The sequence below is a fragment of the Cucurbita pepo genome, chromosome LG01 (assembly GCF_002806865.2).
Source record: "Cucurbita pepo subsp. pepo cultivar mu-cu-16 chromosome LG01, ASM280686v2, whole genome shotgun sequence".
In the NCBI taxonomy this organism is placed as follows: domain Eukaryota; kingdom Viridiplantae; phylum Streptophyta; class Magnoliopsida; order Cucurbitales; family Cucurbitaceae; genus Cucurbita; species Cucurbita pepo.
In genome coordinates this window covers 18,807,925-18,831,136 of record NC_036638.1, presented here as the reverse complement: position 1 = coordinate 18,831,136, position 23,212 = coordinate 18,807,925, and the positions used below count along the sequence as shown (strand labels likewise).

At 36.9% G+C, this 23,212-nt stretch overlaps 3 protein-coding genes across 3 annotated transcripts; 2 read left to right on the top strand and 1 right to left on the bottom strand.

Annotated features, from left to right (window-relative positions):
• Window positions 1-704: 704 nt before the first annotated feature.
• Window positions 705-13,140, top strand: LOC111788412 (protein RNA-directed DNA methylation 3). Its single transcript, XM_023668755.1, has 22 exons — window positions 705-1,023; window positions 2,723-2,979; window positions 3,097-3,252; window positions 3,337-3,495; window positions 3,596-3,679; window positions 4,539-4,606; window positions 4,702-5,037; window positions 5,137-5,188; window positions 5,306-5,461; window positions 5,543-5,686; window positions 5,765-5,864; window positions 5,939-6,091; window positions 6,215-6,269; window positions 6,370-6,434; window positions 6,702-6,771; window positions 7,604-7,640; window positions 7,748-7,808; window positions 7,911-10,705; window positions 11,097-11,557; window positions 11,761-11,919; window positions 12,432-12,485; window positions 12,582-13,140. Exons 1-18 carry the CDS (start codon window positions 849-851, stop codon window positions 10,697-10,699), a joined length of 4,917 nt encoding a protein of 1,638 aa, XP_023524523.1. The 5' UTR covers window positions 705-848; the 3' UTR covers window positions 10,700-10,705; window positions 11,097-11,557; window positions 11,761-11,919; window positions 12,432-12,485; window positions 12,582-13,140.
• On the bottom strand, window positions 11,634-15,556 carry LOC111788419 (probable pectate lyase 12). Its single transcript, XM_023668758.1, has 4 exons — window positions 14,811-15,556; window positions 13,718-14,624; window positions 13,192-13,397; window positions 11,634-11,944 (listed from the first exon to the last, which is right to left on the bottom strand). The coding sequence occupies exons 1-4, from the start codon at window positions 14,945-14,947 to the stop codon at window positions 11,710-11,712; spliced, it is 1,485 nt and encodes a 494-aa protein (XP_023524526.1). The 5' UTR covers window positions 14,948-15,556; the 3' UTR covers window positions 11,634-11,709.
• On the top strand, window positions 14,928-20,769 carry LOC111788426 (SHUGOSHIN 2-like). The gene is made up of 15 exons (XM_023668766.1): window positions 14,928-15,016; window positions 16,856-16,979; window positions 17,436-17,532; window positions 17,866-18,044; window positions 18,126-18,162; window positions 18,294-18,403; window positions 18,518-18,541; window positions 18,634-18,702; window positions 18,784-18,819; window positions 18,898-18,997; window positions 19,081-19,135; window positions 19,232-19,381; window positions 19,479-19,634; window positions 19,747-19,902; window positions 19,986-20,769. Exons 3-15 carry the CDS (start codon window positions 17,487-17,489, stop codon window positions 20,278-20,280), a joined length of 1,413 nt encoding a protein of 470 aa, XP_023524534.1. The 5' UTR covers window positions 14,928-15,016; window positions 16,856-16,979; window positions 17,436-17,486; the 3' UTR covers window positions 20,281-20,769.
• Window positions 20,770-23,212: the final 2,443 nt, after the last annotated feature.

Here is a 23,212-nt window from a genome sequence, read left to right as displayed (position 1 = left end):
TTGATTTATAGTCTCAAACAAACTACTCGGGTTTGGTTTGAGAGATCTACACATTATCTCCGCCCACACTCAGACTTTGATCGCCTCTAAAGTCGATTTCTATTCGTTTTATGGATATACTTATGCTTCTTCTACTGATAGCTTCATATGTTGAGATTTTAATTAGTAGTGAATTTTAAATGGCTTCTATATATTGAGTTTAGTTTCATATTTGACTGTTGTTTTAAAAATAAAATAACGTCGGACTATCTAGTCACAACAAAGATGTGACACATCTTTTAATGTGATAACGGTTTAATTTAATGTTTGTGTACGGATTATGTTATTTTATTATATTGATATTTATTCGGAATAAAAAAAAAAAACAAAATAGATGAGTTTAGGATAAAATTAAAAATTAAAATTTACACGGAAAGCAAAATATATCCATACATTTAATTTCACCATATTGGATTCATAGGCTTAGATAAAAAAATCGTAATTTGTATATTTAGTTGAATTTTTACTAATTAATCTGTTAATTTAACAATTTATATTTATTAAAATTAAATAAATTAAAAAAATTAATGAAAAAAAAAATATTAGGATACTGAAATAAAATGTATTTTCTACCAAAAGTTTGACGTTGGAATTTAAAAAGAAAGAAAAAAAAAAAAGAAATAATAATAATAAAAGAAAATAAAAAGAAAAGGAAAAAGCGAAAACGCATTGTACGTAAAAAAGCGAGGGAACTCCTTTCAGAGCAGAGCTCTCACACTCAACGCCTGAACAGCGACGAACTCCACTTCCCTCTCAGTCTGCATGTCCTTTCTTCTTATTCGCATTTCCTTCCACTCTCCTCCTTAGCCATGGCGTCCAAGGGCAAGGGGATTGCCAAAGACACCTCTTCCGGTAAACGGAAGCTTCGCGATGACACCGATAGCTCCGCTGCTCGCAAGAGGAGGGACCGTAGCGTACTCCAGTTCTTCGAAGATGTTTCTCCCGAACTCGGTGCCTATAGCGACGACAGTGATTTTCTTGATGGTAGATTATCTCTTGTTTTTCTCTTTTTACTGGTTGTCGTTGTTTTCGTCGTTTTTGTTCAACATTGTGTTTGGTTTTGATCTTTTGGTGTTATTTTTTTGAAAACTGTCAATTGGAAGTAATTGATGGAAATGATCATGGTTTAGGACTGTTTTTTCCTCTTGGAGAAAGCTTGTTGCATTACAAGTTGTACTCGAAACGTTTTGATTTGAGAGAAGTCTGTCTTCATTCTTTAGGTTGATGGTAGTTTTGACTTATTTGCTGAACATGCGGAGAGGCCTGCGCGGATAGTGTCTGTCGTTGCGGCTGTCTGGATTTTTTTTTAGATGTTCAAAATTTGTTACTTGATGAATGGAGTGATTTTGGAACTCTGATCGTCAATGGCCCCAACTTTGTGGGTCGTTTTACTTTCAAATTCCTCTCACACTTGGGTTATATTTGCCGTCTAGTTTTTTTGTATTACAAGGTGTTGGATTGGTTCTTGATGTTTGGGAGTTCAAATTTTTGTCTTCAAATTTGGTTTACTACGATCAACTATGTACTTTTCCCCCTCTTTTTTGACTAGAAATTTGAGAAATAACGAACTAGAAACTAATAGAGAAGCATATGGATGAAACTTTCTAAACCAAAACCAATGAATAGCGAAAAGTTAATCTCAGAAAATGAACAACTATGAAGATTTTGGATAGAGTGCTCCAAGAGGCTGCATAGACTTTGGCTATCAATTCAATTTTATAATTAGTGACCAATTTCAGTCTTTTCATTTTCTTAAAAAAGTTTTATGTTAACCATGAACCGGTTGCATCCTCACTGTTATTATATTAAATTCATTGTTTTACTGTACATCAACAAAACTACTTTTGAAGAAAGAAAATTTTGGTCTTTAAAGCTTCCAACACATGATTAACAATTTTTGGATTATTTGCTTTCAATGATTCCTTGTGTATTTGCAGGTCCTTCGTGTAAAAAGGAATGTGAATGATTTTTTTTTTTTTTAGAAATACTTGGTGTGTCTATTTGAAGTTGCATAAAATCATAATTAAAATTGACATTTATAGGTATTAGAACTTGAAAGTTTAGTTCTAAGAACGGTATTACTTTTTAACTAAGAATTGCATGTTTCTCCATTGTTTTTATTTTGTTAGCTTTAGTTTTGGTGCAATATTCTGTGAGGAAAATTCTGTCATTTTCTGTTTTTATTGGTATTATTATTCTGGATTTTGAAGATATGAATGATGTTAAATTTCTTTGGAAACCTCAAAGGTAGACTTGTAAACCTAAAAGAAAACCCACTGAAAATTATTTATCTTTGTTCATTTTGGGGAGGTATTGTCTTGGTTTGGTCCCAATTTTGTTGGTTATGTTTGGATGGTCGGTTTGGATTTTCAAAAAACTGGTTTCAGCTTTGGTTTTTTCCTCAAATCATGGGTCGATTTGCCATCACTTTTGGCACCCTCCCCCACCCCCCCCACCCAANAGTTATGAGGAGATTGAGCTTCTTGATTCATTGGCTGGATCCCCTTAGTGTCCATTAACAAGTTCATGAAGGAATTCTGTGAGGCAAATTCTGCCATTTTCTCTTTTTGCCCGTTGTTAACATCCATCCAAATTGGAGCGTCTTGTTGGTTTCCTAAGAGAAGAAGCCTCAAGACAACCTTTTGTCTTTATTTTACTCAACCCTCTTGTTTGACAAAAATAGATTTCATGGAGGAAGAGTTTGAGCCAGTACCGGCATTTAAGAATGATGATTCAAAAGCTCAAAATATCCCATTTTTCCCCAAAGAAGAGGAAATGAATGAAGAAGAATTTGATAGAATGATGGAGGAACATTACACTCGAGGTCCTGGACTTGGTGCATTTGCAGAAGAAAATTATGAAAACAAAATTTCCACTGGAAGAAACCCTCCTCAGCAATCTGCCAGGGATATTGTCTTTCTGTGGAAGCTTAAATGCATGGTATGGTGCTTAATCAATGGAAACACATTCTAGAGCTAAGGATTGAGTATACAGTCTTCATTTCAATTTTTCTAGCTTCATTCATTGATTTTTATGGTTTGGAAATTTTCTTTGTAGGTTGGGCGTGAGCGGCAATCAGTTTTTTGTCTCATGCAGAAATTTGTTGATTTGCACTCGTTTGGTACCAAGTTACAGATAAAATCTGCATTTTGTGTGGAGCATATAAAAGGTTTTATTTACATTGAAGCTCCAAGGCAGTATGATTTAATTGAGGTAGCCTGAGATTTTCTGGTAGTGCTAGATAATTTCTAGTGGTCAGTAATAAGTATAACATTTGATGGGTAACTCTGGATCCAGGCATGTAAAGGCATAAATGGAATATATTCTACCCGTATAGCTTCTGTTCCTGAAAATGACATCTCTCAGTTGCTTACTGTTCAAAGTAGAGTCAGTGAAGTTGCTGTGGGTACAATGGCCCGTGTAAAAAATGGAAAATACAAGGGAGACCTTGCTCAGGTGGAGTGTACTAACTTGTAGACAGACTGAGGTTTAGCATTTTTAAACACTACTTTCCCCCTTTTTTTTCTCAAAAAATAATATTTAGTAGTTTTTGTAGATTGTTGCTGTCAACAATGCACGCAAGAGAGCAACAGTGAAGCTGATTCCGAGGATTGATCTTCAATCGATGGCTGAAAAATTTGTATGAAACTTTGCCTACCTTTTGAACTCTTATATTTTGAATGGGTGTGGAGTTAATTTTCTCCTTGTGTTGATAATCTTCAAGCCTTTTTAGTTTCTTAAGCTTTTACTATCCGTCAGTGAACCTGGGAACGTGATAGTGCTCTTGAGATGCATTGAAATGGAGAGTTTCCGTATTTGTTATTTTTTTTTAATTAAGATTATCCCCCCTTCTTTATCAGACAATTACAGAAATCTTTCTTATATAAATTGGCTCTGGCCTTTTGTCTTTGGATTGGATTTTGTACCCTCCATCTTCTTGAGGCACACTCCTTTTGACGATATGTTAGCTTTCTAAAGAAAGGTTGTATGATTTACCATGAATATCATTAACTATACTTCGTATCTGTCATTCTCTTGACTATAATTTGAATTGTTAACCTTCTTCTCTATGTTTTCAAGCAATTGGGCGGTATTCTGAGTGGTAGTTTTCAGGCATTAAGTTTTAAACTCTGTTAAGTCTTTGTGTTTGCTGCTCCCTAAAGCAATTTCTCTTACAGCCATATTAAAATTATGTTAATAGGAAGCACGGACACGATTGCAAATTAAGTATCAGTAACTGGTCAACACCCATATTAGATTGGAATGAAAAATTTTATCTGCTCTGGGAGGTATAGAATGTAGTTTAACAATTTATATAGTCAATTAAAATCCCTCTCTCACTCATTTCAATTGTAAAAATTTGTTGGTGAAGTTCTGATATAAAAGTTTCTTTCTCTCTCTAGTTTCTTCTAGATATATGCTTGGTGCCCTTTTAAGTTTAAACAGTAAGATATTACGAATACATATTCCACCTGGAATAATGTCTCTTCTCATTATAGGGTGGAGGAGTCGTCGCTAAAAAAGCTACCAATCCTGCACCACGATTGATCAACTCTAGCGAACTTGAGTAATAAGAAATGACTTATTGCTTTTATTATGTTTTTTTTCTTTTTCTTTTATGGGCACATTGACGTTAAGATTTTTATTCTTTGCTTTTTGCAGGGAATTTCGACCACTCATGCAATTTAGGCGTGACCGTGAAACCGGGAAGCTTTTTGAATTTCTTGATGGGATGATGCTCAAGGATGGATATCTATACAAAAAAGTATCTTTAGATTCATTAAACTGCTGGGGTGTGATGCCATCTGAAGATGAGCTCTTAAAGTTCAAGCCTCCTGAGAGCAACGAAGCTAATGATCTTGAGTGGCTCTCTCAACTTTATGGTGAAAAGAAGAAAAAGAAGATTATTAGGACTGAAAAGGGGGGTGGAAAAGGAGAGGGCTCATCAGGGTCTAGTTCCATGATCAGCTTTGGAGATCATGATCTTATTTGTTTTGGGTGAGTCACATTATATTTTCTCAAAAAAACTGTACTAACAGATTTCGTTGACCCATAACTCAATTACTTTGCAAATGGTAACCTTGCTGACCCTTGCAGCCGGAAAGATTTTGGGATGATATTAGGGACGGAAAAAGATGATAGTTACAAGGTATATGTATCACTAAAAGTTTCAATTGATTTATTTTTTACCATTCGTCTGGTCACTAATTTCTATTACCTGTTTTTGGTCAATACTCTATTCCCTCCTGCCTTTCCTGTTATCTAGATTTTGAAGGATGGCCCTGATGGATCTGTTGTGGTGAATGTGCAACGGAAAGAGTTGAAAAGTGGGCCTTTAGATGCTAAATTTACTTCTGTTGATCACAATGGAAAGATCATCTCTGTTTCAGACAATGTCAAGGTTTTGGAAGGTTCATTGAAGGTTCGTTCTTTTTTAAAACAATTTACCTGTTGATGTATCCTATAAAGTAGGCTGTCTTACACAATTTCTTTGAACTTACAGGATAAGCAAGGGATTGTTAAGCATGTATACAGGCACACGGTGTTTGTATATGATGAGAATGAGGTGGACAACGATGGTTATTTCTGCTGCAAATCTAACTTGTGTGCGAAAATCAAGATTTCTTATGATGCCCCTAGTGGAAAGGTTCTGTGAATGTTCTCTTTATTTTGTTGATCATTCGTTTAGCTTGTGCTGAACCGTACAATTTTTTTCTCCATTTAGGAAGATGACAAGGGTTTCTCTGGTTTTGAGGATTTCTCCTCTTCGCCCAAATCACCTCTATCCCCTAAAAAGCCATGGGCAGAGAAGGAAGGCCGTGAGTGTATGTATCGATATTGCTGATGCATAGGCATTTTACTCATATATATTACTGTTGAAGACCTTCTTTGGATGCAGACAACCGTGATGATAGAGGAGATGGAATGTTCTCCATTGGTCAAACCTTGAGAATACGTGTTGGTCCTTTAAAGGGATACCTATGTCGTGCTATAGCTGTGCGTAAAAGAGATGTTACAGTGAAGCTTGATTCCCAACAGAAGGTTCTTACAGGTCTGTTTGACGTTGGTTGTGATTGTATCTTGCCCTGTTGAATATTGTCTGTGAGTACTGGTTAGATTGGAAGCTAGACAATTTTAACGATGTTATTTATTTTTTTAAATTGAATTTCCACAGTCAGATCTGATCTTCTTACGGAGGTACATAGAAAGAGCTCTGCTGTGTCTGTTAGGTACTGTTCTAAAAATGCCAATGTTTTCTTGAGCAGTTTACTAGAGATTGTACGTTGTATCTCTCTCTCTCACTCATGCAATAAAAATATCATTTTACAGTGAGGATCCTGAATTTTCTTCTCTAAAACCATTTGATATACTGGGAAATGAAGGCAGCTCCCAAGGTTTGAATTCGTATTTGAAATTTTGCATCTTAATTTCTTGCGTGAGTGGATTCCTAGAATGTTTGAGAGGTTATATTAATCTCTTTTAAATGTATTTTTTAAAATAGTACGTGCAGATTTATTGCCTATTCACACAATCAATTTTATTTTACCAAAGTACATATTTATTTCCTCTGCGAACATTTATTTTAGTATTACTAGTTTGACACACTTGTTCAGAAACATACCTTTCGCGATTACTAGTTTGACATGCTTGTTCTTTTTAAGATTGGATGGGTGGTACGGGGTCATCTGCAGCTGGTGATGGCTGGAATTCTGCCGGGCCTTCTTCAGAAAGGTATGTTTCTGGATACCAATGTACTTGGACATTGAACTTCTTTTTCTCAATCCTTGATTTAAATTTAAGAAGAAAAGAAAATGAAAAAAGCAATTATGGATAAGCTATCCTGAGTGTCTTGTGTTCAATGTATTACTGTTGTCCGTAGAAAGTTTTTTTGATGCTTTTCTTTATCTACTTTAAATTATATGAACTCATAAACAGGCTAACTTAGACCATGATAGTTACTTGTGGATGGTCTGCAAGCGTGCATTTGTTGTTGAAATGCATTCAAACTTGTCGGGAGGTTTCTCTCACTTTTTTTTTTGGCTTTAAAAGATTTTGTAGGGCTTTCATTAGTAATCTCTGTACGAGGATGTGTCCCATCAACTCCACTTTAGAACTTCTAATTCTCACGAGATCTTTATGTCAATGAATATAGTGTTCATTATTAATCTCCTATCTTATGTCTTTATTCCTTTTTTCTTTAGAAATAAGTTTCTTGTTTCAATCTGGATAAATCACCTGAAAGCTACTAGTGCAATGATGGTGGTTGTATGTGTTTTTTTTGTTCAAGGGATGGTTATTGAAACTAATTGATAGATATGAACATGAGATATTTATAATGTTATAGTCTGAAAAATTGTCATGACTATATTCTGACTGTATGCTTCAAAATGTGTAACGCATGGTCAAACATCCGTTTGTTTGTATGTATATTATATTTCCTTTATTAGTTTTATCTGATCTAAGAGGCAATATCTGCATATTGAGACTTTTGTAATTATGAATTTCGCTACTGTTTCTCTATGTCCCTTCACAATTTTTCTTTTGTAAATATACTTCTCTGCAGAAGTCCTTGGCCCAGTTTCCCCGAGTCTGGTACCTTGGTTAGTTTTGCTCTTCGATCACTTTCTGCTTCTTCTTTGTGCTGTTAAATGTTAATGCTCCAAGAAAATTTTCCATGCATATTCTTTCTTTCCCTTTCTGGTTGCAGAATTGTCCTGGGTCCAGTTCCACGAATCCTTTTGGTACTGAAAATCTTGATGCTAAAGAAGGTACAATGAATTGGGCGTTTTTCTTTAGTAATTTATACTTTATTATGCACGAATATCAATTTCTAAGAAGCTGGTTTATGTTGTTTTCCATGATAACTATAGATGTTGAAGACTCTCCTTGGGTTAGCAAGTCGACTGCAGAAGCAAACACTTCCTGGGGTGCTGCAAAATCGAGTGTTGATACTGCTAATGATGATCAAGCCTGTGGATGGGGTAAGAGCGAGTCATGGGACAAAGCTACTGCTAAAACTATTTCAGATGGTAATGTTTCTGGTGCCTGGGGCAAATCAGTAGTACCTAGTGGAGATTCTGCTGGCGACAAGTGGGACAAAGAGAAGCATGTAACTTCGGATAATCAGACTGGAAAGTGGGGCGGCGGAACCTCTGGAAAGAATGAATTCAGTGAATGGAGCAGAGATAAAGATTCAGAATCTGGGGGGTGGAAAAAGAATCCAAGTGTTAGTGTTGGTGATAACAATACTCCAGCAGAAACCTCAGCTGATAAGTGGGGCAGCAAAAATAGATCAAATGGAAGCTGGGGTGATCAGAATGTTTCAACCACTGTCTCTGAGATTCAGACAGCTGGCAAAGGCAATGTAGGTGGCTGGACCAAACCAGGAGCAGAAAATAAGATCAATCCAAGTGGTTGGAATGAAGACACTTCAATGAAGGGAGGTCAAACATCAAACTGGGGCAACCAGGACGAGGCAGGTGGTTGGGGTAAGCCAATGAATGTGGGTGATGGTGGCAGTTCTGCTTGGAATAAATCTACCGCTTGTGGAGATGGAAATGACAGTTGGAAAAGATCTAATGAATTAGAACGTGAGGGTGGAAATAGAAGTTGGAATGCATCCAAGTCATCTGATGGGGATTCAGCTATTTGGAAAGATAAATCTGATTCCTCAAGTTTGACAGCTTCCAAAGGAGATCAGTGGGGGGGAGGTTGGAATAAGCAGCACAGTTCCAATGAGACGAAAGCTTCTGAGGACAATTCACCATGGAATAAGAAATCTGTTGAAAGTGGAAAAGATAACGAGGTAGAGAATCAAGGCAGTGGTTGGAATGTTGGAAAAACTTCTGGAGATTCTGCATCTGGGTGGGGTCAGACCAGCAAGGAAGCCGGCTCAAGCGACCAAGGGAGTAGCTGGGGTTCTAATTGGAAAAAAAAATCTGATACTGGAAATGAGGATTCTAGTTCGGCTAAGAAAAGCAACTGGAGTTCTGGTAGTGGCAATTCTAACTGGGGCGAGAAAAGTAACTGGAACTCAGGAAATGAATTTAATGCTAATCATTCCAACGATGGTGCTGAAGCTCAGACTGAAGTTTCCAATGATTGGAGAGGAGAAAGTAGTGATAGAGGAGGCTTTAGAGGTAGAGGTTCTTTCAGAGGAAGGGGTGAAAGGGGTCGGTTTGGTGGTAGAGGCAGATCTGATAGAGGTGGATTTGGTAGAGGTGGATCAGACGGAGGAGGATTTGGAGGCAGAGGCCGTGGGAGATGGAACAGTGAAGGTGGTTCAAATGATGGGGACAATAAAGGGTGGAGTGGTGGTGGTGGTGACTGGGAGAAATCTAGTTCAGATCGAGGTGGATTTGGTGGCAGAGGCCGTGGAAGATGGAACAGAGAAAGAGGTTCAAATGATGGTGAGAATAGAGGGTGGAGTAGTGGTGGTGGTGACAGGGAGAGATCTGGATCAGACAGAGGTGGTTTTAGAGGCCGAGGTCGTGGAAGATGGAACCAGGAAGGCGGTTCACGTGATGGTGACAATGGAGGAGGGTGGAGTGGTGGTAGAGGCGGATATGGAGGCAGAGGCCGTGGAAGATGGAATCAAGAAGGTGGTTCAAATGATGGTGGTGACAGTGGAGGGCGGGGTGGTGGCAGCTGGGAGAAGTCTCAATCTGACAGAGGTGGATTTGGAGGCCGAGGCCGTGGAAGATGGAATCGAGAAGGTGATACAAATGATGGAGACAATGGAGGAGGTTGGAGTAGTGGTGGTAACTGGGGGAAGTCTGGATCAGACAGAGGGGGATTTGGAGGCGGAGGCTCTGGAAAATGGAGCCAAGAAGGTGGTTCAAATAATAGTGACTATGGAGGATGGAGTGGAGGTGGTGGTGGAAGCTGGGGGAAGTCTGGATCAGATAGAGGCGGATTTGGAGGCCGAGGCCGTGGAAGAAGGAATCAAGATGGTGGTTCAAATGATGATGACAATGTGGATAAACCTGCAAGCTGGAGCACAGGTTCAGGTAACAATGGAGGGTGGAGCAGTGGTGGTGGTGCAGGTTCCTGGAACGGAGGAGGCGATGACAAGAACCAGCAGCAGAGTTGGAAGTCGAGCAATGATGCTGGTGAGGGATCAGGTTGGAAGGCACCAAGTGGGAATGAGAACATTAATTGGAAAGCATCTGGTTCTTCTGGTGTGGATGATAATTCCGGCTGGAATAAATCAACTGCTTGCAAGGAGATTGAAGAGAGTGGTGATCAGAAGAATAGCTGGGGCAAAGCAGCAAAAGCGGATACTCATACTCAAGGCGGAGGCTGGCAGAAGTCAGCATCTGGTTGGAATGAAGGAACTGATAATCAATCATCGAAGAAGGATGTGAATGCAGTTGCTAGCGATGGAGGTTGGAATGATCAAAGTGAAAATCAGGCCAAAAATTGGAAATCTTCTGAGGCTTCTGGTGAGGGTCAAAGTTCTGCCTGGAAGCCATCGACCTCGACCACGGACAAGGGAGCTGACAGTAGCCAGAAGGGCAACTGGAACAAAGAAGCCAATGCAGGTGCCCAAGGAGGAGGAGGGGGTTGGGACAAGCCTACATCCAGTAACGACACTGCAGGTTGGGGAAAATCGAGTTCTGCAGATGATGGGAAATCGTCGTCTGGTTGGGGTCGGTGATTGATGGTAATATCTCACTTAATGTTCTGTGGACAAAGCAGGAGTTTACTGTTAAGACTGTTTCTTGTAAGGGAAACGATGAAAATCGCACTCCTTGTTAATAACTTTCTAACTTTTTGAAGATTAGAGCCGATGCATGCCCTAGATGTGTTAATAGAAAACTATCAAAAACTATCATGCTGTGTAGTTCTTCATATCTTTGAGCATGTTTGATTAACTAGTGAAATTGTAGGTTCCAAAGGTATTTCTCATGGGGCCGTAGTTATAGTTCCTGGTAGTGAATGTTTTTCCCCTTCAAAAAAATCATTTCTAGATCACATTTTCGAACATGTTTATGAATGCAAAGTGCACTTCATCATTCTACTTTGCAGCCAAATTCATTGTCTTATTTCTTCAGCTCACTCGAGTTCATTCAACTTGTGGAGTGGAAAGAAGCTGCTTTTTGAGACATTAACACCAGACAAGTCGTCTTTCTCTCGATTAGAGATTTTTGTCTACGGTTCGAAAGATGATACCTCTGCTACAATCAACCGGTGATCCTTCAGGTAAAAGATAGTCAACCGGTGATCCTTCAAGTAAAAGATAGAGACCTATTGAAGGAATTCGAACCTTTAATCTTTAAATTGAATATACAATTCTTCCATTTTTGTTTTCTTCATTGTTTCTTTCAGAGTTTGCTTTTAAATTTTTGAAACAGAACAACGGTGGAGTAGAATGGCAGCGGATCTTTCACTCGTTATGGGAGGGAGACATCATCCACATTTCCACATGCTGCGGCGGTTCCAAAGATTCCATTTTGTCAAATATTTCCACCGACAGACAGACAACCCATGTTTCGACAACGTTGATGTTTTACTGGTACGTTTGAAATTCACCTCCTTTTTGCTTCTTTGCCATACCATGCCTTATTTTAATTATAGTAAACACATACATATAGGATATAGAAAGAGGCATCTTTTTTTTCTTTTCCTTTTGTAGTTTATATAACATTTTCTGAACTTTTCCAAGTACTACAATGCTGTCAATGATAATAAAGCATCATAGATTGAGTTTGTGTACAGAACTAAAATAGTAAGCAGAGTTAGAACGACCATGTTAACAACTGAAAGAGATGGTGGCAGTGCACTGTTCACACCGCCCCCGCCGAATATCATCCCGAAGTAGTCACCACCGCTGTCGCTGCCACTGGACCCGGAATTGGAAAAGCTCTCGTCTCCAGGGTACGAGCTGCTCTGTCTACTCTCCCTACATCATTGAAAATGGAACAATGCTCGAGTATCCATCAAGATGAACATCAAATAATCACTCAATTCCTAGCTCTATGATTTGGTTAAGTTTGAGTTCTAGATAGAATAAAGCCTAATTGGCCAACTCTTAAAAGAGAAATGGGCAAACCCCAAATTTGAGACTTGGCCGAAAAGTGTTCTTGCCTTAGCTCGGGAAAGAAAGGAGTAGAGTAGTTGAAGAGCGAGCGAAGTTCGGTTTCATCTGGCTTTAAGCTTTCGAGTAGTAAAGACTATTAGGATAGGTAGGTTACATACGGAGTGCAAGGAGAATGCTGCTCTCTCTTTTCTAAAGAGAAGGTTATGGTATGAATGGAAAAACCCTCACTTGCCCCAACTGCTAATGCTTCTTTTCCCCACACATGCACTATAACCCTCTTCCCTTTTACCCTTTATTTATGCTTACAACTTAAAAGGCTAACTTTTTTTTTTTCTTTTCTAATCCACAGGGGACAACTTTACGCTTCTAATCGAGCTCATATTACCGAACAGAGTTGAACATTGTAAGTATCTCGATTAATTAATAAACGATCATATATCGAGATCGCTAAATTTACTAAACACTTGTTTATACTGATCTCTCTCAATCCTACTTGAAGGAGATTGTGGTGTGTAATGGATTGGGAAAGCAAAAGGTATTGCTTGCTTGCCCAATGTAGAAGTGGACAGAACAGACAAAAGACAAGAACAAGAAAACAAGTGAGCTGTGTTTTTCGACTGTTGTGTCAGCCCTAGATTCTCACTCCAAAGTCCCACATACTATATATCTCATTTACCCATTCAATTTATCCATAAATTTGTATTTTAGTTAAAATTATTTGTTTTTTTTTTATAAAAGTCTAGATAAGTTATTTATGAGGTTATATCCAATCATAAAATTCTAAATTTTGAAACTATTAAGGACCACATTTTTAACATTTACTCCTGATCTCTAAAATCTCGAACCTGTTTATCCTCGAGATAGATTAGAGCTACTTTCGGAGCACAAATTGTCTCCCCATTAACTACACCAAATCTCGAGGGAAAAAAAACAAGGGTATTTTGGTCATTTCATATTGAAACTCTAAACTCCGACAAACCGAATGAAAAACTAGGCCTCAACTATCAAGACCCAATTGAAATTTTCAACTATAGAGAGTATGAATTTTAACCAAAAAGAAAAAAAAGAAAAAATGAAGGGCAATCTGGTCATTTAGAAAGAAAAAGTACCTGGTCCCGCCAAAGACGCCGGCGTTGAGAGTGAGCTGGTCGACAAGAGCGGCGGATTTGGGCGCCACACTCGAAGCTTTAACGTACATATTGCTCAGTCCTTCGCCGGACGGCACAAAAAATGCACCATTTACCATTATGTCCCCCTCCGTTCTCCAGTTCCATTCCGACCAATCCCCCGCGTTTGTGTCCACGCGCTTCGTCACCTGCATCAGAACGACACCGTTTCACTTCTTTTACTATTACACAACTCTTGTCCAAAACAGAAGCCAGTGGCTGAGGACTGTCCCGTCAAATCATTGACTTTACATATTTTACATTTGGTCCTTGTATATTTTAAAATTTTCAGTTTTGCCCCTACTTTATCAGAATTTGCTAAAATTAAAATTTTAATGGAATCAGTGATATATTTACCTTAAGCCCTGAAAAATTCCCTATAAATAATTTCCCTCAGCGGCGCGTTCAGAATACGCGCCGTGGACTGTACAACGAGTGGAGAGAAGAATGAGTATTAACGTTAACATACCTCCTTCGCATTGGGATTCCCCGGTGCAATATACCGATTCCCTTGGCTGTTGATCGTCGGACCACCGCTACCGCCGATGGCGTACATCTCCCACGACCGGAACTCGTTGTTGACCACGTGTATATAACCCCGCCGGCACCGCGGCATCCGCTGAACCAGCTTCTCGCCGAACAAATTAAACGCAATCGTCACCTGCATCCCCGAGTCTGGCGTATAGCCGTCCTCGTGCCCTAGCAGCATCACCTCGTCGTGGTGCGAGAAGTAGTTGTTCGAGATCGTGATTCCGGTCGATCCCATTATGGCGTCGATTAAGCCGTCGGTACAGTACGATAAGGAGCAATGATCGATCCAGATGTTGCGCGAGCTGAAGATTGAGATTCCATCGCCGTCGGACTTTCCTCTGTATCCGACGTGCGTAGGGCTTGATCGGACGTTAGTGTGACCGGTAGGGATACAGTGGTGAATGTTGATGTTGTGAATGATTACATTCGAGATGTACTGAAGTGTGATGCAACCGCCGCCGGTTATGTGGACATTCGCGCCGCGGCCATCTAGGGTTTTGTAACTGTTCATCATGAGTTCGTACTTGAGTTTGATAGTCATGTCTGCAGCAAAGACGATCCAGAGAGGTTCATCTTGAACCACAGCGTAGCGGAGAGTTCCAGGGCGAGGGTTTACAGGGTCGGAATCGGAGGAATCTGTAACTATGTAGATCTGACCTCCTTTACCTCCCATGGCGTTTCGGCCAAATCCAATGCTGCAATCTGCAAGCCGTTGGCGATTGGCTTGCCAGTTCGAACCGCAGCGCCAACAATCATCGATAGGGTTTCCAGTTTGACAGGAATTCGATTGACCTTTAGAGTGAATCGACAGCATTTCCCTTCTTGAAAATGAATCATTCACACTCCTGCAAGAAACATAGATATCACGAAATTAGTGGGAAGGAAGCCATTGAAGCAGGGGACTACACCTTTGAGCAGAACAACAATGCACACAAGGTGTTTGTTAAAATGCCTAAACAAGAACAACTGCAGAACCCCATTAGAGGCATGTTCTGGACAAAGTCTGAATCAGAGGAAACTTGCTTGTTTACCTCTGAACTTCATAAACAACAGTTTCAGGATCTGGAAGAAGATGTGGGTCAGTGAGATTGAAACTGAAAGCTGCCAGAGAAGGCAGAGAGGAGCTCAAAAACCAGGTGAACAACAGAATGGCAATGGCAGCAAACATGCCTGCTTGTAGATTTTGTTGAAATGAAGAACCAGAACAAGAACAAGAACAAGAAGAACTCTATTTCAGGTACGTTCTTCTTGAAATGAACATGAACAAGAACAAGAACACTGCTTAATAACTAAACTATACATGAATCTGGTAACAAAACAACTTGGGAACAATGGGAAATGGCGAAAGAACACTTTAGATTCTCTTTCTTTGAAAAGATTATTCTAAAAAAGGGTATAATCCAGAGAGACAAGGAGGGAACGTGGGCTTTCTTCTCCAATTGTTGAACCCATTCTTCCTTCCTTTTCTTTCTTCTGGTTCTGTTTCTGTCTGTGCATTAAAAGTTCTCTGCTCCGGTGAGAGAGACAGTCTGTTTAATGTTCCTCTGCTTTCATGTTATTCTTTATTTTTATTCTTCATCATTTTTTTTTTTTTTTTTTTGGATCTTGATTAGTTTCTTAAAATATTGATTAGTTTCTTAAACGTGGGTTGGAGAATGAAAGTTAGGCATCATGGATTTATAAACAAATAATACTCTCTCCATTGGTGTCTTATGTTCAAAATGGACAATATCATACTATTTTAGAGAGTTGTATTCGTCTAACATAGTGTTATTGAATTCTTAATTGCATCTTATTATAAAGCTGTTTCAAGATTTTTATGAATGTGATGATATTTCGTTTTATTTGATGATGAAATAAGGATTTAAAAAAATTTGGATTTTTGAGAGAGATAGAAAATGTTAATTTGAAAACTATTTTAGTGACTTTTTTTTAAAAAAAAATTATCTTAAAACACGACCAAATGCTCAATTATTATTATTTTTTGCAAAAAAAAAAAAAAAAAAAAAAAAATTTTTTTTTGAAAGAATTTAAGGGCATAAAAAAGACCCACAAAAGGAAGTNAATAATTTTTGGAGGTTGAATGGTATTTTTAATTTTTAATTTTAATTTTATTATTATTATTATTTTGCTTTTTAAAAAACTATGATGGGAGCTGAATCTTCATTTAATTACATTTTAATTTACAAAAAATGCAAGAAATAATATATATATATATATATTATTATTATTATTATTTTGCTTTTTTAAAAATTATGATGGGAGCTGAATCTTCATTTAATTACATTTTAATTTACAAAAAATGCAAGAAATAATATATATATATATATATTATTATTATTATTATTTTGCTTTTTTAAAAATTATGATGGGAGCTGAATCTTCATTTAATTACATTTTAATTTACAAAAAATGCAAGAAATAATATATATATATATATATATTTTTTTTTTTTTTTTTTTTTTAATTTTTTTTTAAAAGGGTCTAATTGTCAATTACTTCACCCTCTAATTAGTTCCATCAACTTGCATTAAATTAAAATTATATTTTATTTTATTTCATTTTTCTATAAAACATTATTTTCATGTTAGCAATGATTTAGGAACAATTAGGTAGACAAAGGTCAAATAATTAAAAAAAAAATTGGGGTATTTTAAGTCTTATTTAAGGATGTTGGTAGAGAATGATTATAGATGCAAAATTTTAAAAATGAGTAAATTATTTGATTAAAATTTACAAAAGACCCTTTATTTCCATCACTATCCTTGAAAAATTAAATTTTCTCTAATTAATATATAGTTTTTCTTGATAAATCCATATATTAGGGGGATATTTTTGTAAATTTCCTTATCTGTGACAATTAAATGCACAAGAATATGAATTATGTTGCCCTATATTTGAAAAAGTGGTGGCCTAGTGAGACCTTTTAAGGTAATAAAGATGAGATCAAAATAAATAAATAAATAAATAAATAAGCTTGGAAAGTGACATTCCCACTCCTTTATTAGGGTCCCAATAATATGAAATTAATTTAAATTATAGCAATATATTATGTTAATTTAACCTACGGAATCAGTTTTGCAGGATGCCATGAAAAATCTTCATTTATTGAAGAGCGAGAGGAAGAAAGTGAGAAAAATTTAGTTCCATTAGATAAACGAGACCGAGATCGAGACCGAGGACAAAGATTGTAACAGGTGGTGGGGACCCTATCCTGTAGATATCTCTAATTTAATTCATTTTTTATTACGAGTGCTCCAAAATATATTTTAAAAAATTTTACTCATCTTTAAATTAATTATTTATTTCTTATTTCTTAATATATATATATAATATATATATATTCAGCGTAGAAAGGTAGTGGAAAAAAGAAAAAAAAAAAAAAGTAAGGTGGGCCAAGCCCAATAGGATGTATTGATAATGATAGGTCCAGAATGGCCCAATTAGATAGCCCATCGGCCCATCAGAAATGCTGGTTCGGTACACGTACGAAGATTTAAATTAGGTTCGGAACTTACTTCGGACAGCCGTTGTGCTCTCGATTTGAATTTTACAATTGTAGCCTCGAACTTTTATCCATTTCGCGCTCAATCCTTAGAATTCATCTCTCTTCAGTCTTCTCTCTTAACAGAAGGAACTCTGTCCTTCTTTGCAAGATCTGTTGTTTAAGCAGAAAGATTTTAGCGTTCGACCGTAGTTTCTCGAGCATGGAGGGTATAATTTCCCACGATTCAGAGAACTACGATGTTGGAGGTACTTTTTGTTTTTTATTTCTTGATCTTTTCCCTGTAAATTTTTTCTCAAATTCTTCAGATTCCTGTTTGTTTCCGTTTGATTTGTTCTCTGCCTGTTGGATTTTCCATTAATCATTCGGGTTCTAGGAACTGAGGTTGCTTAATTCGAACCCTAATTGAATGTCGGGGTTTATATGATTTTCAAAGGACTCTAGGTTTTGGGTGTATGCCATTACGTTTTTGTAAATTTTATGGAGAATAATTCAATTTAGGTGAACTACCTCAAAATCGCTCTTCGCAAATTGAAGTGAGTTTTTCACTAGTTTTAGTAACCGGGAAAAGTTGGTTTTAGGTGAAAACATGAAATTAACGGGAGAGAAAATTTTGAAGAGCTGCAAAGTAGGAGATGGGCAGAGAAAACAGCTTTTGGATATAAGTAACTTGAAGGAGCAACCAATAGTGCAGAAGCGAGATATGAAGCAGCAGCCGAGTTTGCTTATGAACAATGAATATGTTGATAAATTACAGAAGGTACTCTTGATGGTGGTTTATTAGCTAGCATGTTGTTGAATTGGCTAACCTTATTGACATTGTTTTGGATTGTTTTTCCAGGAAAATATGGCACTCATGCGAGTTCTGGCAGAAAGAAAGTATCCTTGTGATAGTTGCATTGATCCACTGTTCTTCATTTCGAGTCTTTTTTTTTATTTTTTTTATTTTTTCTTTGGTTGTATATATTTTCAAAATCTNTGTGTGCGTGTATTTATAAGTCCATTAAACACGAAATAATTGAGATAAGTGGAAATGAGTTAGAGAAATTGAGAATCAATTTTCAGAAATTGCAGCAACAGAATCTGCAACTTGCCCAAGCAAACAGCCAAATGTTAGCGGTAATCTTGCACCTGCTTCCATTTTTTATCAATTGTTCATGGCAACCTAGTCGCCTAGAAATTGATTTATGATAATGTTCTTCATTATGTGACGTTTTTTCTTTCTAATTTTAGGAACTTAATTCGAGCAAAGACAGGGTAAATCAAAATTCTGCTATCTAAAATTTTATTTAGCTTGCATTTGCCCATTAAGTTGCAGCATATACTGAAACTAGTTTAATCTTCTGCAGCTGAAAGCGTTTCAGCATGAACTTGGTTGTAAAAATGGCGTTCTTATGGCTAGAAATCTGGATTTGGAGGTTAGTTTAATCTTATATTGGTCATTTCATGTTTTAAATTAAGTGTTTATTGATCACTGAGATTGAAACTTTTCTCCCCAGAGAAAAGGAAAATTAGCAACACTCCAAACTGGAGAGGTACATCTAAACAGTACTATTGTTTTCTTTTGTCAACTTTTCTTTAGCTGCTTACGCGTTTCTTATCTCTACCTCAAGGTAGGGACTACCAAATGTAGTGAGGCAGAGGAATCTATGAATGCAGATAAGGATAATAAGCCTTGCAAAACTAACAGGCGACGAAAATCCAGAAGAGAATGTAAGTGTCAGTGCATGAATTTACCATCGGCTTCAGGATATTCATATTGTCATTTTTTAAAAGGGATTCTTCTCTGAATGTAGCTTTTGGCGGCGCTTCTGTTCTTCAAACAGAGGTTCAGAAGGTTGAAGGCAAGAGGTTTGTTCATGGATGTTTAATTGCTTTATTTGGGCTTATCTGATTATTGAGTGTACAAAAGACAGATCGAACATGATCTTGATGAATTTCGAACAGGCCCTGTTTTAGAAGGCAATCTGCAAAATTCAAAACAGAGGAATCAGTGAAGGATATCTTGGAGACAGAAAATTCCAGTTCTACCGATGCTTCTCAATGTATACAGACTTCAATTCTTCCAGCAGAGGTTCAAAAGGCTGAAGGCAAGAGGTTTGTTCATGGATATTTAATGGCTTTATTTGGGTTTATCTGATTATTGAGTGTACAAAAGACAAATCGAACATAATCTTGATTGAATTTCGAACAGGCCTGGCTTTAGAAGGCAATCTGCAAGATTCAAAATCGAGGAATCAGTGGCTGCAAAGGATGTCTTGGAGACAGAAAATTCAAATTCTACTTGTGCTTCTCAATGTATAGAAACTTCAATTCTTCCAGCAGAGGTTCAAAAGGCTGAAGGAAAGAGGTATGTTCATGTATATTTATTCGCTTTGTTTAGGCTTATGTTTACAGGGTGTGTTCAAAATGATATAGCATACATAAGACAAATAGAACATGAGCTTCATGATTTCTAACAGGCCTTGTTCGAGAAGGCAGTCTGCAAGACTCAAAACTGAGGAACCTGTTGGTACAAATGACTTATTCGAGATTGAAAATTCCAAATCTACCATTACTTCTCAATGTAAAGAGACTTCAATCCTTCAAACAGAGGTTCAGAAGGTTGAAGGCGAAAGGTCTGTTCGTGCATTGCTTTATTCGACCTTATATAGCATACAAAAGACCAACTAAAGATGAGCTTCATTGAATTTCTTAGCAGGCCATGTTCGAGAAGGCAGTCTGCAAGATTCAAACCCGAGGAACCAATGGCTACACAAGACTTACCTGAGATAGAAAATTCCACTTCTACCAGTGCTTCCCAATGCAAAGACATTGTCTGTGAACTTGTTACAACGTCAACAGTAGAAAGAAAAGATCATGGCAATTCTACTGATAAATCTGAAGTTCAAGAATGTCGGAGGTCATCTGTCGGTAGGCCATTACGGCGAGCCGTCGAAAAAGTTCAGTCATATAAGGAAATCCCACGTAATATCAAAATGCGCAGACAGGTATGATCAATCCTAACCCAATTTTTCTCTTCCTGTTATCGAGGGGAGGACAGAGTTATGATGATAGACAAGGTTGCATCACTGCTTTTGTAACTGTATCCTTTGATAGCTTTAGATTGTTCACCGACTGTTAAACCTCTAGTTTGCTTGCTTGTACTCTTAAGAAACACTTGCAACCAGAGCTCATTGCATGGATTCAACCATTCACAACACCTTTCAGACTAAAATGACCCATTAGTTATGACTTGCAACCAATCGGCTCGTTAGGAAGCTTTTTATCTGTGAAACAACACTTTTGTTTTGCCTTGCAAATTAGTTTATACTTCAACTCTTCTAATTCTTGCATGAGTTAGCAATGTTGTCTGTTTCCTTTGCCATTATCTATCTGATAAATGAATTAGTCCAAGGCTTTGTGACTGTTTTGTCACACTTGTACAGAATTTGCACATCTACATTTTCCATTTAAATACCAAACTTTCCATGTTCATGCTTGTCCTTTCTTCGTTCTAGTTCATCCAAATCTATAACATCTGGGTCGATAACATACATCTTAATTAGCTAAACTATAGGAGTCAGGGAATCCAAATCTATAACATCTGGGTCAATGACATACATCTTAACTAGCTAAACTACATTCATAGTTGATACCCGATACGATTGAATTGCAAGTGGCTCAATCATTCCCAAACTCGAAACTGATCAAGCTGCTCTTAGATTTCACTCCTGATATGCAAATTCTTAAGATGGGTCCTAGTTAGTTAAACCTTCAATGGACAAAAAGAAAAGGGTAGGAACAGAATGTACTGCATTCATTAGTGTTTTAGTCTGGTTTTAAACAGTTAAGTTCAGGAGAAAACCAGGAGAATGTGGAGTGTGGGGCCCCAAAAAAGGTTCACCTGCCCTCACATGCTAAAGAAGATAAGGAGACACTAACCCAAAAGGAAAAGGTGTCATCTTTTTCTTCAAATCCAAACCGCGTTTGATCCTCAAGTGTCAAAAGAATCAACAAAAAAAGGAATCAGGTTCTAAAAGATCAATGTTTCTGGCTGCATTTATCATTTGTATGATTTGCTTGAAGTGTGTTGGTGGCTCTCCCATTTTACTATTATTATACATTATCAGAGACTATACTATGTTATTAGGTATTCAAGATGAACAGTCAATGAATAAACAATTCATTGTATGAGGAAATGGAACTAAAAGTAGGGTAAATTTTCTGGTAAAGTTCATGTGATTATTGTTCAGAGATGATTCCAGCTCATACTTGCATTTTTATTACTAATGTTTAGTCTTCTTGTCCCTCACTATTCCGGGATTGATTTACATGACATAATACACATCGTGAACCGACAAAAATTTAGAAGAAAAAACATGTTGTTTAGGAGAGGAAAGTTTGTTACTCTTTCGAACTTAATGCTAAAATATATATTTAGCCGTTTTTACGTTGTAGATATAAGATGAAAATTTGAACTTATTTATAGTAGAAAAATATAATATGACCAGAAATTGCTAAATCTCTATAAAATTTTTAGTGTTGTAATAGTACATATTTCTTTTATTGAGCAGTTGACACGTCATTAGATGATATATTATTTTCATTTTATGCTTCTTTTTATTTAGTGATGTGGAAAATTTTCAACTAAATTATACACTGTAGCGTATGATTGAACCGATGACGAGTGAAGAATTAAAATAATAATAATAATAATAATTTCATAATTTTGAATCTGAATCTCATACCCATTCATGACACAAATATGGTCATACTCAAGCATGGCATGAATAAGACAACAAACAAAGTAAATAAGATTAGTGAAGGTATCAAATTAGAGACCGACATGNGTTATTATTACACAAGAGCTAGATTTGCATTAGCTTGACTGCCACCGTTTTTTTATCTGTAACTCATAATTCCTCCAAATTTTGTTGAATATTAAAATATTCCCTCTTATTGGTGGGTCAACAATGTATATCCACCGTAAAAAAAAAAAAAAAAAAAACNAAAAATATATATCTTTTTTAATTTTGCTGTTAATCTGTCTAAATGTTGTTCCTTCAAACTTAATTCAGCATCACAGTTGCCTATTTTGATACAACAACGAAGAGTTTACTATGATCAGTATAGTAAAATTTGTAAACCTAATCATGCTTTTATGCGTGCACCTGAAAACATAGGCCGACTGTGAAACCTACTCTGGTTTAGCTACACCACTCGGAGTGTGAGGCACCTGAAAAGTTAGCTATTTACAGCGAGTAGCTGGAGCTGAGGAGCAAAGTTGTAGATGATATCAAAGAATGGGTCAAACTCCTTGTAAAGCAGAGGAGTTGAGTAGGATAACAAACTTGAAATATGGAGCTCGAGCGGGTGAGTAGTGGCCAATAGTGCCCTAGTTGATAGCATTCCTCCGCAGCTCGCACTCGAAGAACCATAAGGCACTCCATATGAAACACACCGTATCAAGTATCATCACACCGTATCAAGTATCATCACATTGAAACCATAATTCAAAATTTAATAAGTATTTATTTTTTTTAAAAAAAATACATTCTCTTTCTTTTTAGTTTTAGTTGGGATCTAATTTAGTCTTCAAACTTTTAATAAATCATTGACTTATTTAATATTTTTTAAAATTTTAAAAATTAATTTAAAGTTAAAAAAATCTAAATATAAAAACCTAAAAAACTTATAATATAATAATAATATTATTATTAATTATCTTTATAAAGAAGCCCATAGATACCTCTTTTTTTCTTTTTCTTTTTTCTTTTTTTCTAGAGGAATTTAGGATTTGACTACTCAAAGACCCCACCATTATCTGAAAGGCCCCATTTTTTTGGTACCAAAAAAAAAGGGCCTTTCAGATAATGGTGGGGTCTTTGAGTAGTCAAATCCTAAATTCCTCTAGAAAAAAAGAAAAAAGAAAAAGAAAAAAAGAGG

What these genes read in the sequence shown, in the direction of transcription:
- LOC111788412 (XM_023668755.1), top strand. Translation starts at nt 849, where the DNA reads ATGGCGTCCAAGGGCAAGGGGATTGCCAAAGACACCTCTTCCGGTAAA. An exon ending in ATGATGCCCCTAGTGGAAAG is followed by an intron (nt 5,687 to 5,764) that starts GTTCTGTGAATG and finishes TTCTCCATTTAG; the next exon opens with GAAGATGACAAGGGTTTCTC. An exon ending in AGCTCTGCTGTGTCTGTTAG is followed by an intron (nt 6,270 to 6,369) that starts GTACTGTTCTAA and finishes ATCATTTTACAG; the next exon opens with TGAGGATCCTGAATTTTCTT.
- LOC111788419 (XM_023668758.1), bottom strand. Translation starts at nt 14,947, where the DNA reads ATGTTTGCTGCCATTGCCATTCTGTTGTTCACCTGGTTTTTGAGCTCC. An exon ending in GTTGTTTATGAAGTTCAGAG is followed by an intron (nt 14,625 to 14,810) that starts GTAAACAAGCAA and finishes TGTTTCTTGCAG; the next exon opens with GAGTGTGAATGATTCATTTT. An exon ending in GGCGTCTTTGGCGGGACCAG is followed by an intron (nt 11,945 to 13,191) that starts GTACTTTTTCTT and finishes TCAATGATGTAG; the next exon opens with GGAGAGTAGACAGAGCAGCT.
- LOC111788426 (XM_023668766.1), top strand. Translation starts at nt 17,487, where the DNA reads ATGGAGGGTATAATTTCCCACGATTCAGAGAACTACGATGTTGGAG. An exon ending in GCGAGTTCTGGCAGAAAGAA is followed by an intron (nt 18,163 to 18,293) that starts AGTATCCTTGTG and finishes AGTCCATTAAAC; the next exon opens with ACGAAATAATTGAGATAAGT. An exon ending in TTAATTCGAGCAAAGACAGG is followed by an intron (nt 18,542 to 18,633) that starts GTAAATCAAAAT and finishes AATCTTCTGCAG; the next exon opens with CTGAAAGCGTTTCAGCATGA.